General features: G+C 30.7%; 1 protein-coding gene across 5 annotated transcripts in view; it reads right to left on the bottom strand.

Moving 5' to 3' along the window:
• The window catches only part of LOC111641525 (zinc finger protein rotund-like), an 87,543-nt gene that overhangs the window by 54,796 nt on the left and 7,521 nt on the right, over positions 1-25,226 (bottom strand). For 2 of the 5 annotated variants that reach the window (XM_023387699.1, XM_023387700.1), the window contains exons 2-4: positions 18,202-18,363; positions 8,482-8,530; positions 2,779-3,023 (exon numbers count right to left, since the gene is read on the bottom strand). In XM_023387699.1, the coding sequence (XP_023243467.1) occupies positions 2,779-3,023; positions 8,482-8,530; positions 18,202-18,363 (456 nt within the window). Of the gene's footprint in view, positions 1-2,778; positions 3,024-7,032; positions 7,709-8,481; positions 8,531-18,201; positions 18,364-18,464; positions 19,792-25,226 lie in introns of those variants that run through there. The other 3 variants (XM_023387696.1, XM_023387697.1, XM_023387698.1) reach the window with 3 other exon arrangements.

The raw sequence follows: 25,226 nt of genomic DNA, 5'->3' as shown, positions 1-25,226 counted from the left end.
CAGAAAATTTCACATTTTATTTGCAATTTTCTCGAAGAAAAAAAAAACAACCGAAAAAACTCAGGAAACTACGCGAACGATTATTGATATTTAAAGATATAATTTATTTTTCGAAGAAAAATTAAGTTATTTTTTTTCGATAATTACGATATTTATCACAAGAAAAACTCTCTTTAAATATTTAAATCAAGGAAAACTACTAAATGATTGTTCATATCTTAATGAAAAGAACATTTAACTCGGTTTAAATCTACTTTTAAAACTATGATATTAACCTAAATTATATTCTCGATATATATATAAATACTTTCATAATTTAAACACTATTTCAGGCATGATATACTTCTTAAATCCATTTTATCTGAGAATTAAACTGTAATAAATGGATCTTAGATGATAAAATATAAACTTTTTAAAGTTTTAAGGTTTATTTTCTTTAAATAAAATGGCTGACAAGCCGAAGAAACAGTACAAAATGGCCATAAAGTCCTTAACGTTTTCTCGATTTTAATTTAATTTTAACATTGTTTACCGCTTTTATTCTGATAAAAGGAATAAAAATAACCGTTCGGAGGTGAAATAAATAAATAATTTATAATTTTTTACACAAAAAAGTGGCATAAATTCTCCAAACATCTGCTTTAACAGATTAGTATTCTAGGAAGCGCGCTGGTGAAGTTAGCGACTTTTATACTGCCTTTTTTGCCCTCATAAACCTCAAAAAATTAAATTATAGCAAGGAGAGCGGACTTAGAAGTGTTTAATTCATATAATTAAACAGTTTATACTACTTAAAATCGCCAAAATAAGCAGAGATTCGAACCCAAACCCCCCGAACTCCGACTGCTCTATAAACCGGAAAGGCAATCAAGACGGAGCCGGAAAAGTAGCCTTATTAGTCACTTGTACATTGATAAAGTAACCTTTCCCCATGATAACCTTTCTAGCATAGTCATCATGTGTATAATGATACCAGAACCGGAATAGTCATTTCATTTCTGTTCATCCATGCGTATAAAAAGTATCGCAGTTAGCATGAGTGAACATGAAGCCGTCTATCTTGGACAACTCTTCAAGAAAAATCGAGAAAAATTGAAAAATTAGTTCAGAAATTTAGTTCAAAATCTATCCTATTTAAATCTACTTTTTTTAAACGTTTTTCCCCTACTTATTTCTGCAAGAATTGCAAAATCAGGAAGAGTCAATTCCAGTTTTCTACAGTAAGCCAGGCCTTTGGATCCATGCAAGTTACAGTGTGGCCTGGTCACTCTGTGACGTAAAATTCTCATCTGTTTCGTAGAAAACAGCTGCCTTTTCGCTCCCGTAACTATTCTTGTGGGATTAGAAACTCCCCTGGTAATTTTTTTCCACATTTAGTAAGCGTTACAAACGTGAAGAGAGAAAGAGAGAGAGAGAAAGATGGATGCATCATGTGAAAAACTTCTTTTTCCGTTTTCCGACCCACTTCATTTTAAAAACAGATCAACTAAACTCTAATTTACTCGTATAATTATAACTCTACTACTAATAATTTACAGAAAAACTTGTCTTACATTGAATAATTATAAAGTCATTTAACAAACCAACCTATACTTTATTGTCTACTGAAATATTCACTTACTCGACTTCTTCTTCGTCTTCTTTCTAATTATTTATTTATTTATTTATTTTTTTGAATTTTTTAAACTCCCAAATAATTTCCTTATTGAAATTAATTTATATAATTAAAATTCGGATGTAAATTTATAAATTTTACGGTTTTTTTTCCGTTAAATTACTTAAGATTTTCGGCCGAAAAACCACGATTTTCGAGTTCGATTCGTGACTAAATTCGTTGTTAGACACGTTTTAAAATTGGAAATATTTAAAATAAAAAGGATTTTTCTAAATTAAACGTGTTTAAATTTAGTAATAATACGTTTTCTGAGCATTTTACGTGAGTAGAAAATTGTCTTCGTGTCTTATTTACTCGAAAATGGTTGATTTGTAAGCAGTTTAAATGGATATAATAATGAAAATTACGATGTTTCCAGTGAAAAAAAATCAATTTTTTCCCCATTAGAAATTCCATATAAATGGGTAACTAACTAACTATGAGTGACGTATTAATAAAATATGAAAAAAAAATTTAAAAAAATTAGGGGGTGGAAGTAATTTTACTGTCCTAATTTTTCTATAAAAATTGATAGAATTTTTAAAAAATCTTATTAAAGATTGACATCTTTTAAAGATTTTTTTAAATAAAAAATTTCGTTCTTCAGCAGAATTTTTAATAAACGTAATATTTGGGTAGAACTAATCCCAATTAAGGTAATTTTCGGACAGCAAATAGTGAATTAATGTGATTTATCGCTCCTAATAAAATAAAATAACGTTTATCGGCATGGAGAAAGGAGAAAAAAATTAAATTTAAAAATTGTTTTTATTTTAAAAAANTTTTATATAATATAATTATATATATATATATAATATTACTTTATTTTTTAAATATTTAAAGAATAAGAAAAAATTAGAAGAGGGGATCACGCATAAAAAATTGTTTACTAGTTTTTAATTTGAAGGATATAAATAATTCAAACTTTTTGTAAGAACTTTATTAATAATTCAGGATGTAGTAAGGAAACATGGGCTAAATATTAAGGGAAGAAAAAAAAAGGGAAGAAAGTTATAGAAGAAAGCAAAAGACTTCATATTATTTCCTAATTGTTGTTTGAGGAAGTTCAATTTGAAAGTTTCTGAATACAAATTTAATGTTTTAGTATGAGAATTCTTCCTTACCTGTGGGCACATTTTGCACTGATATTTCCTACCGGTGCCATTGGTGCTTGCAGAACCCAATGCTGGACCTTTCGCTATAGCATTTATGGGCTGTGGTATAACTACCATGGAACCACTCGAAGATGGCGTCGATACTGGAGGACTCCCACTGCTACTGGTCCTGTTACCATGATTGCCATAGATGCCATGAATCTGTGAAGGCTCGATACTGCTTGCTCGATTATCGTCCAGACCAGATACTGGACCTATTATCAAAATATATCAGAATTGGTTTAATATTATACGATGTAAATTACAATTTTTTTCCATTATTAAACTATTGGCTCAGGATATGGGAAGGTTGGGTTTATAGAACCCATTTTTTTTTAATAGTGAAGAATTTTTAATGATAATGAGCTAAATTAAATGAAAATATCGCGATTTCGTTCGAAAATTTCATACCAGAATACCTCGTTTTATCATTTTTAAAGGGCGTACACCACTCTTTTAGTGTACGTAATTCGAAGTACTTTTCGATATATGAAACCCAATTTTATACTATCAAAATGATTTTAATAATGAGGAGCTAAGTTAAAGTTTCCTACACACCCGAACACCTCGTTTTAACGTCTTTTAAAAGGGAAGCAACCTTCGTTTAGTGTAAAGGTAAATCGAGGTACAATGCCTTTAGACTACTAAAACAACCGAACGAAGAACTGTAATAACAAGCATCTAAATTAAAGTTTAATACACGCGAAAATCACACCCGAACACCTCGTTTTAATGTTTCTAAAAGATTGCACCCCTGTTTACCGCATTAAAAAATGACAGAAATTAAATAGAAAGGTCAATGACTTAAAAATAATTATTACTTTCTACTAACTAAAATAGAAGGAGGGGGAAGAAAAAAATATTTTAAATTATTATTTATTTTTTTATTATTATTATTATTATTTTTATTTTTGCAGGAGGCATAATATTTATGTGGCGTTGTCCTTATGCATAATAAGTTTGTTAGCCGACAAATGATTCTTTGTTGGCATCGAAATTCAACCTTCGGGCAGTAGTTAAATGAGTAGAAAATCTTTTTTATCCTGCAACTAACTTGCTTAACTTAGTTGTTTGTTGGCAAGAATAGATGTCCGGTTGTCTCTTTTGATATACAAGCGCTGTCTTTTGTCAAGTTCTGTTTTTAGTTTTTAGCATCTGTCCCTGAAATAGCAATATGTGTTTATATCTGTTTGGGTTTGTTTATAGCATCAATCGTAATTATTTTTATTGGAGGGGCTTTTAACTGCAAAAAAGAAAAAGAAAACCCTATCAATTTCGTTCTTTCTTTAATACTTTTTTTCTTTTTTTAACGGGTTAACTTTGATTTAGGATCACTTAGAAGAGTAAAGGTGTTGATGCCAGGTTTCAATTCTCCCTTCCAAAAACTCTTTTAATTCTCTCGGGATGTTTTTTAAAATTAGGACATGAAACCGAATTAAATTCGAGATTTTTAACAGCTAGTTCTAATAATACTACATTTACAACCGATACAGGTACTTAAATACACATGTGATGCAGTCTTGTAAACGGTAGTGTGATAGGTTTAATCAGGTTAATCTTTACACCTTTCACTAGCGTTTTTTAAACTTATTACTTGTTCTTTTATCCAATTTAACTAATTTTGAGTATCTAAATGTTGTAAAATTTAATAAAAGCACAATTAAAGCTTTGGTAATTTAGTAATTATCATTAAAATCACTATACTTTATAACACCTCTAATCAAACTTACAGTAATAAGTTTTGTGAGGAATTTTTAAATTTATTACTTTTTTTTGAATGAATTTAACTAATTTAGAACATCAAAATGTTATAAAATTTAATAAAAACCTTATTAAAGCTTTGATAATTTAGTAATTATCATTATAATCGCTATACTTTAGAACACTTCTAATAAGACCACTCCTTAAAGTAATACGTTTTGTGTTCAATTTTTAAATCTATCATATATTCTTTTAGTCAATTTAACTAATTTACAGCATCTAAACGTTATTAAAATTAATAAAAACCCAATTAAAGCCTTGATAATTTAGTAATTACCATTAAAATCCTTATACTTTTCCTACTTCTCCTTACTAACTTACTAACAGAATAAACAGCAGAAAAATTTAGCTATTTTAATCGTTTTTCCATAGAATTTCTTATAAAAAAAATTTCCGAAAAAAGAATAAAATTAGTGTAATTCTTATTAATCTTTAAGACTCAATTAGTATATGTCACTAAATGGTTTTTACTTAACAGTATCATAGTAGACAACCTGTTCTTCTCGATTAAATTAAAAAATAATTTATTATCCCTTTATAAGAATTCAACTTAAAAAAAATTCCCTCTTACAAAAGAAGGAGGGTTTTTTCTTGCATTATATCCTTAACAATAGGACCCCTGCTCTTGTTTGAAGTGGATTTGTATACAGAGTCTTTTAGGCAGACCATGAACCTTAACTGTGTAAATATATAAAAAAAAGAACATAAATAGGTTATAAATACCTGACAGAAAGCTAACTTTTTAACAGCTAAAGTTCAAAATCAACAGATTTATAAAGAGAATTTGCAAATAAAATAATATAATTATGAATATTTTGATTATTTTTAATTAGAAACTAAGCATTAAATTTCTTTTATGTAAGTTATTTTCTTTACATTAACTCCATAAACTGATGAGTAATTTGAGAAAATGTAAGATAATGACTTTAATAAGTGAGATTTGATACTGTCCTGATGAATAATTTGAATAAATAATTTTTTTTTAAAAAAAGAATTTTTATATTTAACAAAGGAATTTTTTCCTTCTCTTCTAACGAAAAATGGCATTTAAATATAATGTTGGACCTGTTTCACCATACTTAAAATCTTTTAAATTGTTTAAACATGATTAGTAGAATATTTATGAGCTTTTAATAATGTTTTCCTTTAATAATTAAATATTTTTTTAATGATAATTGAACTTTTTGTTTCCTCAAATGGAAGACTTTTAATGCCTGATATGACTTTGTTAAGCCATTTAGCTGTATGAAACTTATATGTAATAGTGTTTACTTTTAATAAAAATGTCTATTCTTGTTAATTTTTGAAATTTTTTTAAAAAAATTTGCACACAAAGAAATTAATTCTTGCATAAACAATCCTAAAATATACCATGCTTCATCCCCTTCTTGAGTGTAGAAACTAAACTTATGATGGTAACTTGTGCAGTGTCTTAGGTTTCGAATCTAGATAATTAATGATGCATAAGGTTTATAGTGTTCTTTTAATGATTAAAACACTTGCTTTTACTATTAGAAGGGCAGCAGATTCGACTTCTTTGTCCTAACCAGGCATAACATCAACATAATTATCGACCGTCTCTTACTATTCTAACCAGTAAGGAAATGCTGGCCTCTGACAGACTATGTGGAGGGCCAATAGAGATCCCATGTCAATAAGAGGGGATGGTCCCCGGTACATAATGTGACGTTTTAACGCATGCTCGGTGCAAATAATCTTAAGTTAGTTTCCTACTAGCTAACAATGAAATGACAACCATTAATAATACATCTTATGTTCTAGATGCTTTAACTCTTAAACTTAAAACATATCTGCATATTAAATTTATAATAGTTGTGACACAAATCCTATTTTCCTTATATTCTAAATCATAAAACTTAACTAATTTTAACTATAATTAAATTTACAACAAGTCTACTTAGTGTAGCATCTACTTTCAAAGGCGAGTTAATGATATAAAGGCCTTAGAAAATTCATTCTAGTCGAAAAAATTACTGATAATAAACTAATTTAAGCTAAGTGTGACACGTAAATTGGACTTCTGATAGAAAAACAGGCTTAGTTTAGCCTTTATAACGAGTTATAACCGTTTAAGAAGCTATTCTTTGGTCTAACTATAACTGTAGTTTAAGTTACAACCAGTTATACTGATTTAATGCCCGATTATAGAGAAGAAATGGTAATTGTAGAATGCCACGCCAATACAAACAACATGTAAATATCGTATATACTTTTTTAATTTTTTGTATAAATTACCAGTAAAATGTAACTCATGCTAGCTACTGTTAATGCCTTCTATTGTGTTAATAGATAAATCATTGTGTATCGAGTAGCTAGATATTACATTAGTAATCTTTAAAAACAGACTAAAATCATCTTAAGGAAAACATGCGGAAGATATAAAAACCGGTCCAAGCAAAACGGGGTGGGTTTTTTTGGATGGTGTGCTTAAAGAGTTCTTACCTCTCCGGTACATCCCTTCATCTCTATTCGCCAACCCTTTGATACCAGGAGGAACAGTCGATTGACGCCATGCTAAACACGATCGTTGTTGCTCCAGATAATTTCCTCCAACATCCACGGCTTCGACATCGCCATATCTTTCTTGGTTAACAATTGGTTTATATTTCGGTTGTACTAGAAAATTTCTCAACTTTTCTAATGATATCATGGGCGTTACGCAGCCCATACCTTGCCTTCTTTGCATTTCCATCCTATTTTGGCCCTCTTGTCAAATTTATCATGGCGAGATTCTTCACTTACGGATCTCTTTGGCCAAACATACTGGACTTCTAAAATGGCAGACAGTGGACAGATAATGTCGATGATGGCGTGTTCGGCTTCGTTCTCCTGACGCGATGGGGAAGCATCGTTTCCATCCCCCTAGCTATATACGCCTCCCCCGTTGATGTAACGAAAGGGTTGAAGTGATGCTGTGGAAGCGAACGTTTTATCGGTAAAGGGTTGACTGTGTGCGCAGTCTGGTGTTCTGCCAGTCAAACACGCGATTATGTTCCACCAAAATATCAGCTTTTATTCATTTCACTAACGTTTAAGATTTCCTCCGACTATCCCTCTTATTTTTAACACGTTTCCTCACCTTTCTCACCCCACAAAACCTTCGCATATAACGCTAAAATATCTCATTCTCCACGTGTTTTACTCGCCCCTTTCCTTAATTCTCCGCTTATAAGGCTAATATATACCAAACTCTCCATCCACACGACTTCCATTTTGATAATTAAAAACATAATATATATATATTTTTTTTAAATATAACTCCACTCTTAATAAAATTTCTGATAATAAAACTAAGAAAATAAAGTAGTTAAACGGCATTAAGAACCGTTAAGAATTAAATTATTCGGATGCTAATTTAACTGGACACTAAATACTCTTATTACGACAGTCATTATCCGGACACTTAATCCGGTTAACCGGGCGTTAATTCTGTTAAATTAATAAGAAATTTATTTTATATCCGGTGCAATAATACCCAATTCCGATTAAACACCATCTCAAAAAAATCCCGACGTTTAAAACTATAAATTCTTCGCACTTAACACCATTTTACACGTTAAAAAATATTAAAATAAATTCATTTTAAGCTCCCGAATAACTTTTAAACACGTTCAGAAGCCCAATTTACATATAAAATTTTATATTAAAAAAATATAAATAAAAACCCTCGAGTTTTTTTTTAAACTCTAAGTTTTAATTAAAATTAATTAGAATAATTTATTTTAAAAAATAAATTAAATATTTAATAATAAAATCATTTCAAATTGCGCTAGTAGATGGCAGCAAAATTTAGTATGAGGGTGGAATTAAATTTTATCGATCATTAAACCAATTAAGTTAAATTAGAAAATTTACGAATTTTCTTGTTCTAAAATTTTCTATTCAATTTACCTTTTTGTAGAGGCGGAGTGGCATGTTGATCAGAAGTGTTCATCTTTGTCTGTAAAGAAAACGTAAAAAAAACAAAAAAAAAAACAAAAAAAATTGCATATAACAAAATTTCTTACAAAATTTACACATTTTTACATACAAAAAAATCATTTTTTAATATAATTTTACCATAAATAACACCGCAATTCCTCTTACAAAAGTAGCCTTGATACTATTGCCACCACGTTTATTCCCATCCCAATTATTAAAAACATGTAGCGAATAATAAAGAATTTAATCGATATTTTTGCATTTTCAATTAATAATGTGTTTTGAAATTTTACGAATATTTAAGCTCAAAATTAAAGTTTAAGACGTATTTATGTTATTTTTTTGGCTGTTTTAAACTAGAGTAATGATTAATTTTTTATTTTTGCCTTTACTTTTTAAGTTCTTATTATAACAGTTGTAGTTATACAGAGACGTTTCATAGTTTACGAGCTGATTTTTAAAGTTTTTAGAGTTAAGCTTAGGATATATTTGGAAAGTAGCCTACGAAAATTGGCAAGATCATTGGACAACAGACACTGTTAAAGCAATGGGATGCTACAACAAATGCACTTGACATATTTTCATTGTTATCTTCTAAGTGTGAAGAGGACTTCGAAAACTTCCAAAAATATTGCATTATATAATTTATTTTTAAGTTTATAACATTTAAAAAANTAGGTACGAATTTTTAATATAAATATATATTTATATATTTAAAAAAATTATTTATTTATTTTACATCGAATTGCTATTTTAAATATTATTATTAATGTGTAGTTATATATATGTATATATATAATGAAAATTTAATGCGATAAATGTTCATCAGATGGCGCCAGGATCTCGTGAGAAAAGAAAACATTGATCAATATGGGGTGTCATGGTTACAACAAAACTTTTACTCACCAGTCGATAAATAGTTTGAATGTCCATTTATATTAAATATAATATTCGATTTAATAGTTAATAAAGGTAAATTTTTCTACTGTCATTTCTTTACGCCATTTTGTAATTGGTTGGGATTTAGGATGAAGAGGAAGAAGAGAGAAGAAGGGAGAGAAATATATTTATCTATAATAAAAAAAAAAATAGAGAAGAAGAAATTCTCTGTGCTAAAGTAGATAAGTTTACAAAAGAAATATCTTAGAAGCAATTAGAAAATTTTCAAAATAATCCTTTCAGAGGATTTTTTTTCCTTCTTCTTAACATCCTCAATACAGGGATTCATTTACTGTTTTTCAAAATAATTCGTTAACTGTAAGAGTAAAAGTCGCGAAAATATACTAAACTTTTTATTATATTTTTTAAAAAGATTTTTTTAATAAATAAAATAATATTTAAAACAACTTTTCTACCAAAAAAATAAAGCGAAAACTATCCGAGTAATTAGAAAAATAAGGATCTTTCTCCCCTCCATAAGACTCTTTAAGAAGGTGAGATGCGACTTAAAAGAAGAGAATTTTAATACATTTATTTTCTTTTTTAAAAAAAATGGCTCCTACTAACAGGAAATCATCTAGAGGAATTCGAATAAACATTAACCTATTATGAGCCTGTTACGAGTTTTTAGCGGGTCCTACAAAGTGTTGGAATAAATCGTCACGTCAGTTAAGTTAAAGGATAGGCTATGGATGTATATAATTACCATGGCACTGATGCCATTACCGCCATTTAAATAGTTAAAAAATGCTCGATTTTTGTGTCGGACGGTTTCAAAAATGGCCCAGTTGAGGCATTTATTACACTCGTTAAATTTTTTGGGGCCTCGTTAAATATTTTCGAGTCTAAGAATCGGCGCATCTCGATGTAACAACGCATCACTCCAGGCTCTAAGCAGTTTGATCCCTAATTATCACTACTAAAAGTTACTTAAATGACAGAAAAAATAAATTATTTCTATGTTCAAATATATATATAAAAATTATCTGTAATGTATGCATACGTATTTTAAAATCGTCACGAAGTTTAGAGGCCTTCTAAGGAGCGATCGTAAGCGCGATTAAGGAGTTACGTATGCTTAAATAATTGTAAATTTGTAAAAATTCTCAGCCTAGAGGAGTTTAAGAAGAAATTTAAATGGATAATTTATTAATTAAACGTGTTTCGAGGCCTTTAGTGACGGGCGTAACTAATGTTATCAAAAGGCCTATTCATTGGTTAATTTAATAAGGTAATAACGATTAATTTCCCCGTTTAAATTGCTTAATGAATGAATGTAAACCTTAGAAGATGTTGTTTTAAATGTAAGGAATCGTTTAATGGATAATTAAGATTCTCATATATTTTTACTTGCCCGAAAAGAATCCGAAAAAAGATCCATGTACCGAGTTAAAATAGTAGTCGACGTTCTCAAAATAGTAACCGTATAATATGTTCTCCTTAAGAAATAGTAAGGTGCAACTAAAAATAATGTCTTTCTGAAACTTTCTGCAACTAAAATAGGCTCAAGACATCACAAAAATATACTTTTTAACAGTAATTATGACTTAATCAAGTTTTTCCCCCCTCGATGATGGCTTACGGTCCATCATCAATTTTCAAAATAAAGGGTTGTTTCCGATTTTTATAAACTTTCCCCCTTCAAAAAATGATAGAAAATGCCTTCTAGAAGTGCTCCAAAAGTGTATTATTCACGCATTAATCCATCATTAGTTCTATTGTTGAAGAATTTAGGGACTTGGTAAACGGTTCCTGCTGGATTATGAAAATTACGCTCCTAATCCAAGAAATCCTCTAGTCGGACAGTCGGAGAAGAATCGTCTTTTCATATATAATTCTTGGGTAAATATAATTTAATCCGTTAATTTTTTTTAACTTTATTATCCTTTGCTGGCAGGAGGAAAAAAATATATATATATATAGCGTAAACCAAAACAGCACGCCAGGAAGGTGGCGACAAAAGACCTCCTGGTGGACCCCTTCTATATAATTAGATTCAATGGGCAATTGAGGAAACGCGTTCTTGCGCTTCTTGCGCATAATGATGGAGGGTTGCAGAATGTATTGGAAGAATTCCTATCCCAATCTATACCATCGATTAGAGTGTATTAAATAACCTAACCTCTTCTGCATTAGTAAAATTGTGCTCTCTCACACACCCTCTCTCTCTCTCTCTCTCTCTCTCTCTCTTCCTCCCTCCCTTCAATTTTTTCTACATTATTATCTGCTTTGCTTATAAATTTCGACGATAAGTTGAAACATTTCTCGTCAAATATCATAAATTTAATTCCAGTTAAACAAGTAAATAAAATAAATAAATGGCGGATAACAATTACTAAACTGTTACTCCTGATAAAAATCTGGAATTCTTCCGAATTTTAAAAAAAAATAATTTACTTCTTTAATAAATTTAAAGACTACAAAATGAAGTTTAATTGGAGCTGGTTAGTTCGATATATTTTAAGAAAAAATAAATAAATAAAAAATCTATTTTTCTTCCAGGTTTTAAAAATTATAACAGAATATTCGCATTTAATAATTTGACATCTTGCCTCATTTCTGAAAATTGATCCGCCTATTAGAGGTGTATTATTACGGAAGTTTCCCTGAAAATTCCGATTAGAATGACTTATTTTCGTGTATGGTCGATACCAAACTTTGACTCTTGTGTTCCCTAAATAAATTAGGGAATTTTTTCCCCTTCTTTCTCTCTCTCTCTCTCTCTCTCTCTCTTCCTCCTTCGAATTTTTTAACGTAAAAAAAACGGTAAAGATTTGTAGTTTGAGGAAGTAAATATCTGTGAAAATAAAATATGCAGGAGGGAAAATGACTTTTCCTCTCCAGTAAACCCATAGACTGGTATAGATTTATATTCTTTTAAAGTTCGGTATAAAACGAACGAAGTCTGTGATATACACCGAAAGAAATGTAAAAGGAAGATATCAAAATAAAATTTTTTCTTTCTCTCTTTCCCCTCTTTTCATTGAAAATCTATCGAAATTTTAAATTTTTATATATTTGATAAATTCATTACGTATCTAATTTACGGACAAACATACAAACGAACGGTTTAAACTTCCGTATGAATTGAAAATTAAGCGTGTAAATCTTCGAATAAACCGATAATATTCATTAATTTTCGGATAAATCGAGAAAGTTATAGACAAACAAACGGGTAAACGGAGAAATAAAACGTTAAACCACATGATAAACCGGCGGATACTTTTATAAATCTTCGGATAAATCGACAAACGGGAGTTAAAATTTTCGGTTAAACCGATAAATAAACGTTTAAACCATAGAATAAAATGGCAAATAAACGTTAAACTTTCGGACTAACCGACGTACGAACGGTTTAAAATTGGATAATCGACGAAGATTTCGAATTTAAACGTCGTTGCACGCAACGAACACGAGCCTTTTTAAAGCTAGAAAAGTATACCAAAACTTTAAAAAGTAGCCTAAAATAAATTGGCACGTCGAAGGGAAATTTCTAACGAAAAAAACTGGACAATTTTAAATTAATTTTCCTTCAACGATGGTTACAATATGGAAGAGTGAAGTGGAGTCACCGTTGGAGCATCTCAATTGAATCGGAATGTGATGTATGTCCGTTTTCGACCAGAACCCACTCTCTAGAGATTTGTAAAGATAGAAATGATCTTCAACCAGGAAGTATCTCTTAACATAACAACGAAATAATAAAACGTTAAAGCGAGGGAACGTACAGAAAGGGAGAAGAAAAAAAACCAAAACCCAAATGGAAATTATGATAATAAACTAAGGTTTAAAGTAATTATTTATAGATTAATTAAATAAATAGATGAAATTTCTTCTCATTAAATAGCTATTTAGCATTAAGTGCGTGTGTGAGATATCCTTCTATCCCCGCTGGCTCTTGCATCTGTCCCAAAATGCTTGAAGAGATTCTCCCCGCTGTGATCACCTGACTGAAACACTATAAACACTTCCAAGAACAACTTACATAATGTTAACGTCTCTTCTTATCTATAATATATATATATTTTTTTTATTCTTGTGTATAAAAAAATGAAATCAAAGTATTGTTCTTATGGCAGGAAACAGTTCTGTGTGAATTACTTACTAAAAATGCGACCATACAGACTTCTCAACTGATGTGTAAAACACTATCGACCGATAATAAAGATAAACGGCTATAAATACACCTAAAAGTCCTCTAATGTTAATTAATATAGTGTTTAGTTGGTTAAAAAATGGCTAAAATATCATTTTGTGGATATTAAAATCTTGTAAAATCTCTCTTAAAATTTCGAATTTAATATGAAAAATCTTCTCTTAACAAATTGGGATTTTTCTAACAACATTTGGTTAGAAGTTAACGGCAGAGTTGTGGTGAGTAGGCACATTAACGCGTTATTTTCGTGTTTAAAAAACGTAGGAGGGCCAAATTTATGTAATATTTAACACGTTAAATATGTCAATTTTAAGGTTTTATAAGGTTTTTTTTATTTGATGGAAACGAATCAAATTTTGTAGAGAAATCACCTTAACGATACGGTTATGAAGCATTTGCTTATTAAACTATAATAAAGTGGCTAATATAAATCTCGACTAACGTTATTATGTAAAATTATTGTCAAAAAGTGAATTTAGCTTGTTAAAAGTTCTTATATAAGGCAAAAATTACTGAATTCTCGTGTATAAAGTGCGTCAATTTGGTGCGTAATTTCCAATTTTTATGTAATTTAATACTAAAAAATGCGTTTTCGAAGTGTAAAGAATGCAGTAAAAGTTTCATTTATAAGAATCTACAGCAACATTATAGCTGTAGGAAGCTGCAATGACAAGTATAGCTGCGGTAACAGGAATATACAGTAAAATACAACTAAAAGAAAGGGTATAATTAAGATTATAAGTGGAGGAATCTATAGTAAAGAGAGAGGCCTTTAATACATACAGCAATCTATAGTAAATAGGGGCCTAAATGTAGCTCTTCATACGTATGAAAATCTACGTTTCGCATAAGTCGGAAAGAATTAGCAGGCCTTTCGATAGGAAAAATCGATGGAGCGTATGACCAAGAGGACCACCAAGGGCCGCTTCTTTGCCAATTAATGATAGTCATTTGACATTCGGGGGGCCTCCGGGAATCTCCGGGCACTACGTATTCACACCATTTGCTTACAACGTTTTCTAGCGGGGAGTACAGAGAGAGAGAGAGAGAGGAGAGAAAGACCCTTTGAATCCCGGGAAAAATTCATAATTAGAAATTCACATTTTGTGCCGCGACAGAAGCGAAAAATTATCATTACAAAAGAATAAATAACTCTTCGTATTAAGACAATATGCTAGCAGTTAGTTCGCCAAACAATCGATGCCATTTTTCTTCAAGTTTGAAGTCGAAGTGGTTTAACTTCCAACCAAGAATTTATTTAAATTTGTTAAGATTTTTTGAATTTTATTTCGAAATTTTTCAATTTTTTTTCTCCCCTTTCTTAAATTTTTACTTGTTTATTAAGCGATTTCCAAAACCCATTTTAATCGAGTGTTTTTGGTATTCGAAAAAGAGTATTTTTCGATGCTCCAAAACCACGAAAATCGAGAATAAAATCAGTCATTAAGCTTTCACGAAAAGGAAAGTTTTTAACAAAGTTTTAAACTCGGGCAAAACTATAAGATTTTTCAATATATATATTAAATATTTAAAATTTGTAAAGAAAAATATTCTGTAAGATTATCCGAATTTTTAACATCAGCCTATGCGACGAGGTGTGATATAAATTTGTTTAACAACTCGGCAAAGTCTGATATTTAAAAAATGATCATAAATTTAAACATGTTGTTGGAAACCCGACTTTTTGGACCTATATTAGGATAGAGAAACTATTTCTGTTGCTAGTGAGATCCTTATTTTAGAAAGCACTTCCGCACCGATGGCATTAGAATGAAGATTTCTCCTCCGAACAATTCCAAGACGTCTTCATTTCTAACATCGGTTTTATATGTCACACGGTGGTCATCCCCATTTTCACCTGCCTCAAAAACTTTCCAGAAAGCATAACTTCCTCATAAATAAATAAATATAAAAAATATATATATATATATATGGAAGAAGGGAAAGAAGGAAGAAGAAAAAAAAAGAGGGACCATCCAGAAAATTCTCAATAAATTGATCTCCTCGATTCGATTTGGAAAATCTTACAGATTTTACTTCTTCTTGTATCTATGTGTATGTGTTCGGCGTTAAGCTTTACAAGATTATCTTTCCAAGTTAGAAAAAGCTTGTGTATAGTCTGGCCACCGCGTCTGTTACTTGACAAGAGCACAGCACTATGATTGATGATAGTTCACCCGCCCCTCACAAGCACTATCATTTTTGTAATCCCCCAACAGTTCTGCAAATTTTACAGATGGATACGTAACTACGCACAGAACTTACGAAATGACTAAAAGACTTATAAAATTATATCTTAATTAGATTAAAAAACGTATATATATATATATATATATAAGTTATATATTAAGACCCATTTACGCACGTTTCTTGGTTAAGAATTTTTTTAACTCGACACATTTTTGTCGTAAAAATTGTAATTTATGTAATGTTTAATGGCCCTTTAATAATTTTATTGGTATTTTTAGGTTATATTAAAGTTTCGGATTGATGAATTTCGTAGTTTTCTTTAAAAAAAAAAATGTTAAATTGTAAAGTAAAATAAACACAATTTATGCACTTACCATTTATCTATCACTTAACCCATATCGTTCATTTATATCGATTGCAGCCCCCCTTTTTTTTAAAGATAAAATTTTCTATGCAATCTATAATGCCGAGAATCATAAATTGATAATTCTGCGGATGTTTCTACATACGATTTTAGCCTTTATAACCAAATTCCGACACATCGCACCACCAGAAACTAATCCAAACCCTCGCCAACTCATTAATTCGATTATCATTTTACACTTCTTTTCCACTAAGTTCGATGAGTTTTGAGCTAAGTTTAGACTTAATTAAACCAAGATTTTTAGTTGAATTAATGAAATGTAAGGTTTGTTTGGTTTTTTTTTAAGTTAGTTCTCATCTAGCCGCTTAAGATATGAGTCTAGACTTGATCTGTCTAAGAAATTGGACTAAATTTCTACCCAGATAACTATTACCCTGACAGAAATAGAAAGCGAAAAAAAGAAGATTAAACCAAATGGAAGAAAGAAAAGAATCGGAAAAAATCCCAAAGGGAGAAAAAAGCAGAGAAGCCGGCACCCAGGGTGACTGTAGGGCACGCTATCAACACAACCTGATTGATCACCAGAGGACCAGATCGAAACGTAATATATGTCTGGCTGTGGTATTTACCGCTTTACCGGTTACAAACTAAACATCCCCTTGTTATTTTGAATCCATATATAAGAGAAGCTTTTAAAGAAGTGTTTTTGGCTGTGTAATTTCTTTACCACATTCGAAAAATAATTGAATGAACTGAGTTTTCTTTAACCAACACTCGACCAAATTAAGCTGAAAGATTCGCGTGTCAGATATTGTAAAAATTTTGCTTTTTTTCCTCCTTTATTTATTTTTTTTCTGTAAAAAGTCAAATCGTTTCTTGAAGTCATATATTTTGCTATAGAAATGTGTTTTCTTATGAATAATTATTAAGAAATTTTCAATGTTTGTCCCATTTAAAAATGAGTTCTCCCTCTCTTCCATGTTGTAGCAGGAAAGTAGTGGTAACACATTTTCGCCGCAGAATTGCATATGTGCATGGCAACTGGCCAAACATCGCAGGTGAAACTGGGTACAAAATCGTCGCCAATCGTAAAATAAAAGTTCAAGGCAAAAGATTGCTTTTGATTAAAAGAAAAGTACGAGGAGAGGAGGGGAAAAAACACGCGAAAAAAAAGCGGTTCTCCATTTAAATATTGCATGCGAATCTGAAGAGTTATTAATAAATTAATCTCTAAAAACCTTACATTTAAATGTTTAAAAGGTATGAAAAAAATGTATTTTTCTATAATATATTTTAAATTGCTTGCTTTCTGCCATCTCCGATTTAAGAACGTGCATGTTTAAGCGTACGCGGAGTTCTTTAACGTTACGACTTTTGCCCGTGTTTATATTAGTTGTATAGGTAATTATTGTAATTATGTTGAATGTATGTCTTTCTACATATTGCCCTTATCTCTTCCTGCATCGAAGGAAGACGTTGCAGAGAACGTATCACGCGCGATTATCCTAAGTTCGTATAGGAAACCGCTTAATCATAGTAACGTTACTACTCTAGGGAGAAGATTACAATAAAGCTTCCGCTAGGAAAATAATAAATTTAATAAATTACAAATTGAATTTCAATTGTAAAGTGTAATGCAATTCGTCTATAATTTCTACAAGAATTGATCTGGCACGCAAACCGCACAGATGCTTCGATCTTTTTTAATGAGTCAGGAGAATATTCGACCGAAAATATCGTCATCATCTATCAAAAATATCAACGAAACTCCGAACATTTCTAGGATTTAGATAATGGAATAAAACGAAGGTAACCCTAAGGCTATATTTGTAAATCCTACAGCAAACTCGATCACGTGGTTAATTTGATAAAGATAATCCGTCTAATTACCCTTAAAGGCAATTACAAAGCGGAGGGGTTTAAGGAGTACGAGTTAAAAGTGGACCGGACTAGAAGCGATTTTGTATTTGTAAACACAGTAACACGTGCTACTATCGAATGGGGAGCGACGTGTGGGTTTATAAAATGATTATCATCATACCTCCACTCCGTTCCACATATAATGTACATCATGGTTATGGTCTGCCATCATGGACATCCAATGTACTAAACCTGAAGACGGTGAACCGGGTCGAGTTGATGATGTATTACCAGAACTCTTTCCATGTGGGTCAGGTGCGGGCGACCAAACCAACGCAGGTTTCTATACATAAAAAATTAATTAAACAAAAACAACAACAACAAAAAATTTTATACATAAATTTTCAACTATTTTCACCTAATTTTTTTAAATTACATATTTACCGAATACATATTTGGCGATCCACCAAAGCTCCGTAATCTGGAGAAAGATTGTTTAGATGGAAAAAAACCATAGGGATCACAAGTAGTGCAATTAGTAGATACAGGTGTCTCACTACTTTCCTGTAAGTTACGGCGAAACTGTACAGGAGTTTGGTGTAGTTCCACACACGACTGCATGAGAGAAACAGGGCAATCCTTGCCGACGTGCAGCGTCATTAAAGGCGCGGCTGCGCTCTGACAGAGAACACGGTCCGTTCAACATATTTGTAGACACTGCTCTGTTCTACATGAGCAGTATCCAATTGGGTAGGACGTAGAAGCTATGGCTGACGACTTTTTTTTTCTATCTTTTGCCTAGGGCTTGATCTTGGAATAATTGAGGTAGGTTTTTGTCGCATACAATGTTTAGGAGGAACCTACTTACATCCGACTACATAGTCGGATAACGAACGCTTTTCTCACCTCACAGAAGAAAAAAAAAAAAAAGGAAAATTTTCATATACGTAACCGAATTTTCAGTTAATTCTAGGAAATCCGTAACTATAGCTGAAGGTTACAGTATGCCAAATGTGGCTACACGCCATATAACCATCATTTACATTTGGGCAAAGGGGGTATTGTGAACACGCAAATGGATCGATTGTTACTTTGGTATCTAGGGTGTTTTATAGACGGGGACGGCCCATAACAGTGTTTTTCCAAACAACAATGTCCCGATACAGAACCACCGCACTGCGTCCTACTGATTGGCAGTTATAGTTTTAAAGATGTTCGGCTTTTAAATGAAGCGGAAAGTTGATTTTCGGTGGCACTTAGCCAATTAACTCCAAAAGCCAGCAGTTAAAAAGTCATTTATCTTCTACCATGGCCTCACTTCTCTGCTTTTCTTAAAATTATCTTCTATAATATTTTAAATGGAAATGTAAACTCTATTTCGATATCTTCGAGAAAACTTTATATTTATATCAATAACTCTAAAATTTATATATATTTATATTTATTTTTTAGCCCCAACAAAGCGATACTTATCTACATTCGTTTTGACAACTAAGAGCGTACTTTAAATAACGCGCAGAGTGATTAGGTGCTTAAATAGTTAACATATCTTTATGAATAATTCTTCTAGTTATACACAACCATGTACATGTTGATGTCCTTTAATAATTTAATTAATTTATTTAATATTTAAACTGATTTTTTCACCTCAAACAAACCGTTCTACACGTTACCGGCGCCGTTCTAGATTATCCTTTATCCCGATTTTAATCATTTAAAAAGTATCCAATAACTATAAATTTTATATAACCGATTCTACATTTACTATCATCAATCATACATAAAAGGAAATATAACATATATATATATATTTTTTTTTATTCAGTTAACGATAATTAATATCCATTATCACTTTACATAGATAACTATCGTATCGAATGATACCATTTCCTTTATTTAAGGATAGACTGTATATAAATTTATATATATATATATATAATAGCGTTAATTAAGTATAAGCTGTAGTCTGGAAAATCATAGAAATTCAGAGATTACGAGTAGTAAATACGTTTCGATAAGTTTCCTACGAAAGAAAAGCTAATGATAAGATTCAATTTCTACTTCGATCAGAAGGATTACATTATAGGAGAATCTTATCGAGAGAAAAAGTTCTCGTCAATTAAAGTCTAACGGAACAAGAGTAGAAACGATCGACTCAAATAAAGAAAAAGAAAAAAGGAAAAAAAAAAAGACACAAAATTTTCAAGACTTATTCATCAGAAATAGGGATTACCATGTTTCGCATAATCTTGTTCTTGAGTCATAATTAGCCAGGTAAATTAACTCTGCTATTTGTTATCCCTGTGGAAATCAACAGACCTTTACTGATCTGAATTTTCTTTAACTTTTCTTTAAAAAGGAACTTTTGTCCAATCAACAATGAGTATTTTGAAAGACTGTTCAAATCAATATAGTCTTATCAACTATAGTAGGTTTGGGATTTACAATTCGACTTGTAATGAACACGACAAGATTTACTTATATTCCTCAGGGCAAAGATATGTTGACAATCTGTGAAGATTTTTTTTTTAGTTTTTTTCTTTTTTATTTCGTACTGATTCGATTGCTGTCTGCATGTTTCTTGCTTTGAGATTTCTACATTTATATATATATATATATATTCGTGTGTGTGTCTGTGTCTGTATGTGTGTGTTGTGTATGTTGTGTGTATGTGTGTGAGTATGCGCTAGTTTTTTTTCCTTGCTTGAAATTTTAAAACGCCAAATAAGTTATAAAGGTTTTATGAAATGCCTTTGGGTGTTAAAAAGAAAACTTTATGAAATGACATCGGAAATGATGTCCTATCTCTATATGTATATATATATATGAGTTCGAAATATTGATAGTCAGAAATTCAAATTTGATATTTATCATTTTGTAAAATAATAAAAATTTAAATTTCTCCAGGAGCCGCTTTCTTTTTTCTGTTTGGTTTGCAGATTTCAAAAATTTTAATGTTGCGAACTTTTTTTTTTCTTCCTTCTTTTCTAACTCTTTTTTATTTTTATTTTGTTCTTTTGCCTGCTAAAAATAAAATAAATCATAGACTATTCAAGCATCTTGTTCTTAAGGATGTTCTTATATAAGTGTCTAGAATTCCGGAAGAGGTACGTCTCCTCCCACAGGATCTTCTTTTCCATTCTTTCAGGATGCTGGAGAAAAGTTGTAAGCAGACTAACTACGCTGGAGATAAGTTTAAATCAACAAGTGCAAGAGAAGGGAGGGGGTCTGATAGAGCTGTATGGTGACCCATATGATGGTTTTTTTACAAGGACTTAATTTCTGTTGACCAGACGTTCACAGCAGGTTATTGGATACTTCAATGTAAAACTCGTCTTCCGTGGGTAGATCAGACGTTCTAGGCGTGGCAGATGAAAGAATAACAGTTATTTATAATATAAAACGAGTCTGATGAGTAAAGTTTTGTTTTATATTAGAAAACTTCCAAACATATAAATAGGCAGTATCCAATAACACTTGTCTTTCAAAATAAGAATGCAATTTATTTTCCAAACCAAATATCCAATTAGTTAAACGTGAAAAATATAAGACTTTACGAATTTAGGATTAGATCTCTTGAGATTTACAAAGCTGTCATGATTTATTGGCATGCAAAAGGTTTATATTTTTTTATATGTCATTGTCACTGCAAACAGATTTCTCGAGAGACTATGTTACTTGACGTTGTTAAAAACACTCTTCAAGTTCAGATGCTTTCTCGAAATGCATTTTTCCTATAAAAATACTTGCAAATCAGATTGTGATTTCTTAAAAACAGATTATTTTGTTCGTACAACAAGATCGCTTAAAGGTAACATGGCCGACTGCTAAATAAATGCGTAAATACCATTCTAATATAGCAAAAATTTCCCATTTCCATAATTGATAAAGTCATTTACTTAACATACATATAGAAATTATCAACCTACAGAGTTTTTTTCGGTAAATTTCCTTCAAATTCTATATAATTCTAAATGCCTCTCTAACCCCTTATAAGTGAGCTTAATATAAACTAATACAATAAAATTTTACCTCAAAAGTATCTAAAAATGTAAAAATTTCTCATTTTATATAATTTATAGAATTTAATTTTATTTATTTAAACGACGAATACGCGAAGATTTCACTCGCACTTTTCAATTATCATAACTCCTTATCCGTTTAATTCGAATGTAATTAACCGAAATCTCGAAGAATTTAGTACCATACAATGCATTAAAATAATAGAAAAATGTACTTTTATCATAATTAAAGATTATTTTTAATATAGAGTAAACAGAGTAATTAGAAACACGCCAAAGTTTCGAGTGTGTTTTTCGAACACTATAACTCCCCCCCTCATTCAATTAATCGAATATAATTATCCTAAGTTTAATAAATTATTATTTTATCGAGGGATACATAATAAAATTTATGTTGATTAGACTATGCATTCTTCCATGACAAATATTTGCGTGTTCAAGAGCAGTAAAGTCAAACCTAGAATACTTGTCATGTCCCCGCTAAACAAGCTCTGTTACAGAAACTAATGTCGAAATTTGTTTCATGATTATCTTCGAAGATAATGGCTCTTTTAACTTTTATTAAATAATCACGAATTAAACTTTATTATTATTATTTTTCTCCATCTTTTTTTTCTCGTATATAACGATAAAAGATCTTTTAAAAAAATATAAGGGATTAAGAAATTAACTTTTGTGATAACAAACTATTTATTCAGTGGAAGATAAATAAAATTTTTTCTTTCTCTCTTTCCCCTCTTTTCATTGAAAATCTATCGAAATTTTAAATTTTTATATATTTGATAAATTCATTACGTATCTAATTTACGGACAAACATACAAACGAACGGTTTAAACTTCCGTATGAATTGAAAATTAAGCGTGTAAATCTTCGAATAAACCGATAATATTCATTAATTTTCGGATAAATCGAGAAAGTTATAGACAAACAAACGGGTAAACGGAGAAATAAAACGTTAAACCACATGATAAACCGGCGGATACTTTTATAAATCTTCGGATAAATCGACAAACGGGAGTTAAAATTTTCGGTTAAACCGATAAATAAACGTTTAAACCATAGAATAAAATGGCAAATAAACGTTAAACTTTCGGACTAACCGACGTACGAACGGTTTAAAATTGGATAATCGACGAAGATTTCGAATTTAAACGTCGTTGCACGCAACGAACACGAGCCTTTTTAAAGCTAGAAAAGTATACCAAAACTTTAAAAAGTAGCCTAAAATAAATTGGCACGTCGAAGGGAAATTTCTAACGAAAAAAACTGGACAATTTTAAATTAATTTTCCTTCAACGATGGTTACAATATGGAAGAGTGAAGTGGAGTCACCGTTGGAGCATCTCAATTGAATCGGAATGTGATGTATGTCCGTTTTCGACCAGAACCCACTCTCTAGAGATTTGTAAAGATAGAAATGATCTTCAACCAGGAAGTATCTCTTAACATAACAACGAAATAATAAAACGTTAAAGCGAGGGAACGTACAGAAAGGGAGAAGAAAAAAAACCAAAACCCAAATGGAAATTATGATAATAAACTAAGGTTTAAAGTAATTATTTATAGATTAATTAAATAAATAGATGAAATTTCTTCTCATTAAATAGCTATTTAGCATTAAGTGCGTGTGTGAGATATCCTTCTATCCCCGCTGGCTCTTGCATCTGTCCCAAAATGCTTGAAGAGATTCTCCCCGCTGTGATCACCTGACTGAAACACTATAAACACTTCCAAGAANCCATTACTTCTTTTGTCATTTCATTTCTTTACATTTTTAATAATGATTAATAATGCATGATAATGAGACAGATGGTCATCAATGTTTCAAATTAATCCAGGATATTTCTGAACAAGAGATATCGAACGGTTCCTATTAAAAAAAATACGATAATAATTATTACCAAGAACGTTGATTGCAAATTGTCGAAAATTATTTGAATATTCTTTAATTGTTAGAATTTAACTTTCCGAATGGAAGCTCTAAAGAAAAAAAAAAGAAAAGGGGGAGAGAAAAAAAGAAATGTCGACTTTCAGGAAAAAAAAAAGTATCAAATGCCTACAAAACTTATTAAAAATCTTTCATTCTTTTTTTTTAATTTTCCTTTTTCTCTTCCATACAAACCAATAGGAAAAGAACACCTTCAGGAAATTAAACTAAATTGCTGAAAGTTAAGATTATTAATGCGATCAAAAGGGAAGCGTTTGAATGTCTTTATTGCCATTTAATCTAAGTTAAACGAAACTGTTGCTGTATTAATTAGTAACGTAGAGTAAAGTAAAGAAAATATTGAAGTAAAGTTTCCCCCTACTGGCCCATCTAATCACAACAACTAGGCTACTACTACTACTACTGGTGGTGGATGAGGGTAATACTTGGAGGCCCCCTATTTTTTACTTGTATACGGTTTACGCTCCGGTACAATATAACAAGTGGTGAAGGTAAAATGTTCCTTTAACACAGACCAACATTGTATAAGCTTATAAAGAGCAAGAAAGAGAAACGGGGCAAACAAAAATCTTTGTAAGTCGACTATGTTAAAGAGTAACGCGTCAATCTCGGAACTACAGAGATAAGCGCCGGAAATTTCCGATATATCAATTTTTTACGCTCTTTTTTTTTTACCGATTTCTGTAGCGGTGTAGAGAATGTAGAAATTTTGGTTTTACACTAATTAACATTGTAGAATTAAATAGGGAGCGAGAAAGACGTGAAAACACGAATGTCATCGCAGCGAGTTACAATCAATCTTAGCAAGAATAATCATAAAATAAGTAGAATTTTAAGTAATTTTCGCTACTTTATAGATAGAATTGGAACAGAAAAAGTGTTATTTAATACAGAAAAAGGAAAACCAAAGAGAGAAAAGTATTACAACAAACAAGAAGAACGAGAGAGAGCTTTGAAACAGATTAAAATATAGTAACAATTCTCGATTTATAATAAATATCAAGCCTATAGAAAAGGCCAAGTTTTTCCAGTTTTCTAGCAAGATTTAATCCTAAGAATAAACTTTTAACTGACAGTCATTGCTCTGAACGGAGCTGACATCTAGTGAGTAATGAAAGAACTATTCGTTCTTGATTGATCATTTTTTAAAGAGAAATGGAAAAATTTTCTTAAAAATAAATTTAATTAAGTATATATATATATATATATTTAAAAAAAAAATATGAAAATTTTTA

Source organism: Centruroides sculpturatus, unplaced genomic scaffold (assembly GCF_000671375.1).
Source record: "Centruroides sculpturatus isolate CEXI.00-Female unplaced genomic scaffold, Cexi_2.0 scaffold1580, whole genome shotgun sequence".
Classification (NCBI taxonomy): domain Eukaryota; kingdom Metazoa; phylum Arthropoda; class Arachnida; order Scorpiones; family Buthidae; genus Centruroides; species Centruroides sculpturatus.
This window is presented reverse-complemented; position numbering and strand designations above follow the sequence as displayed.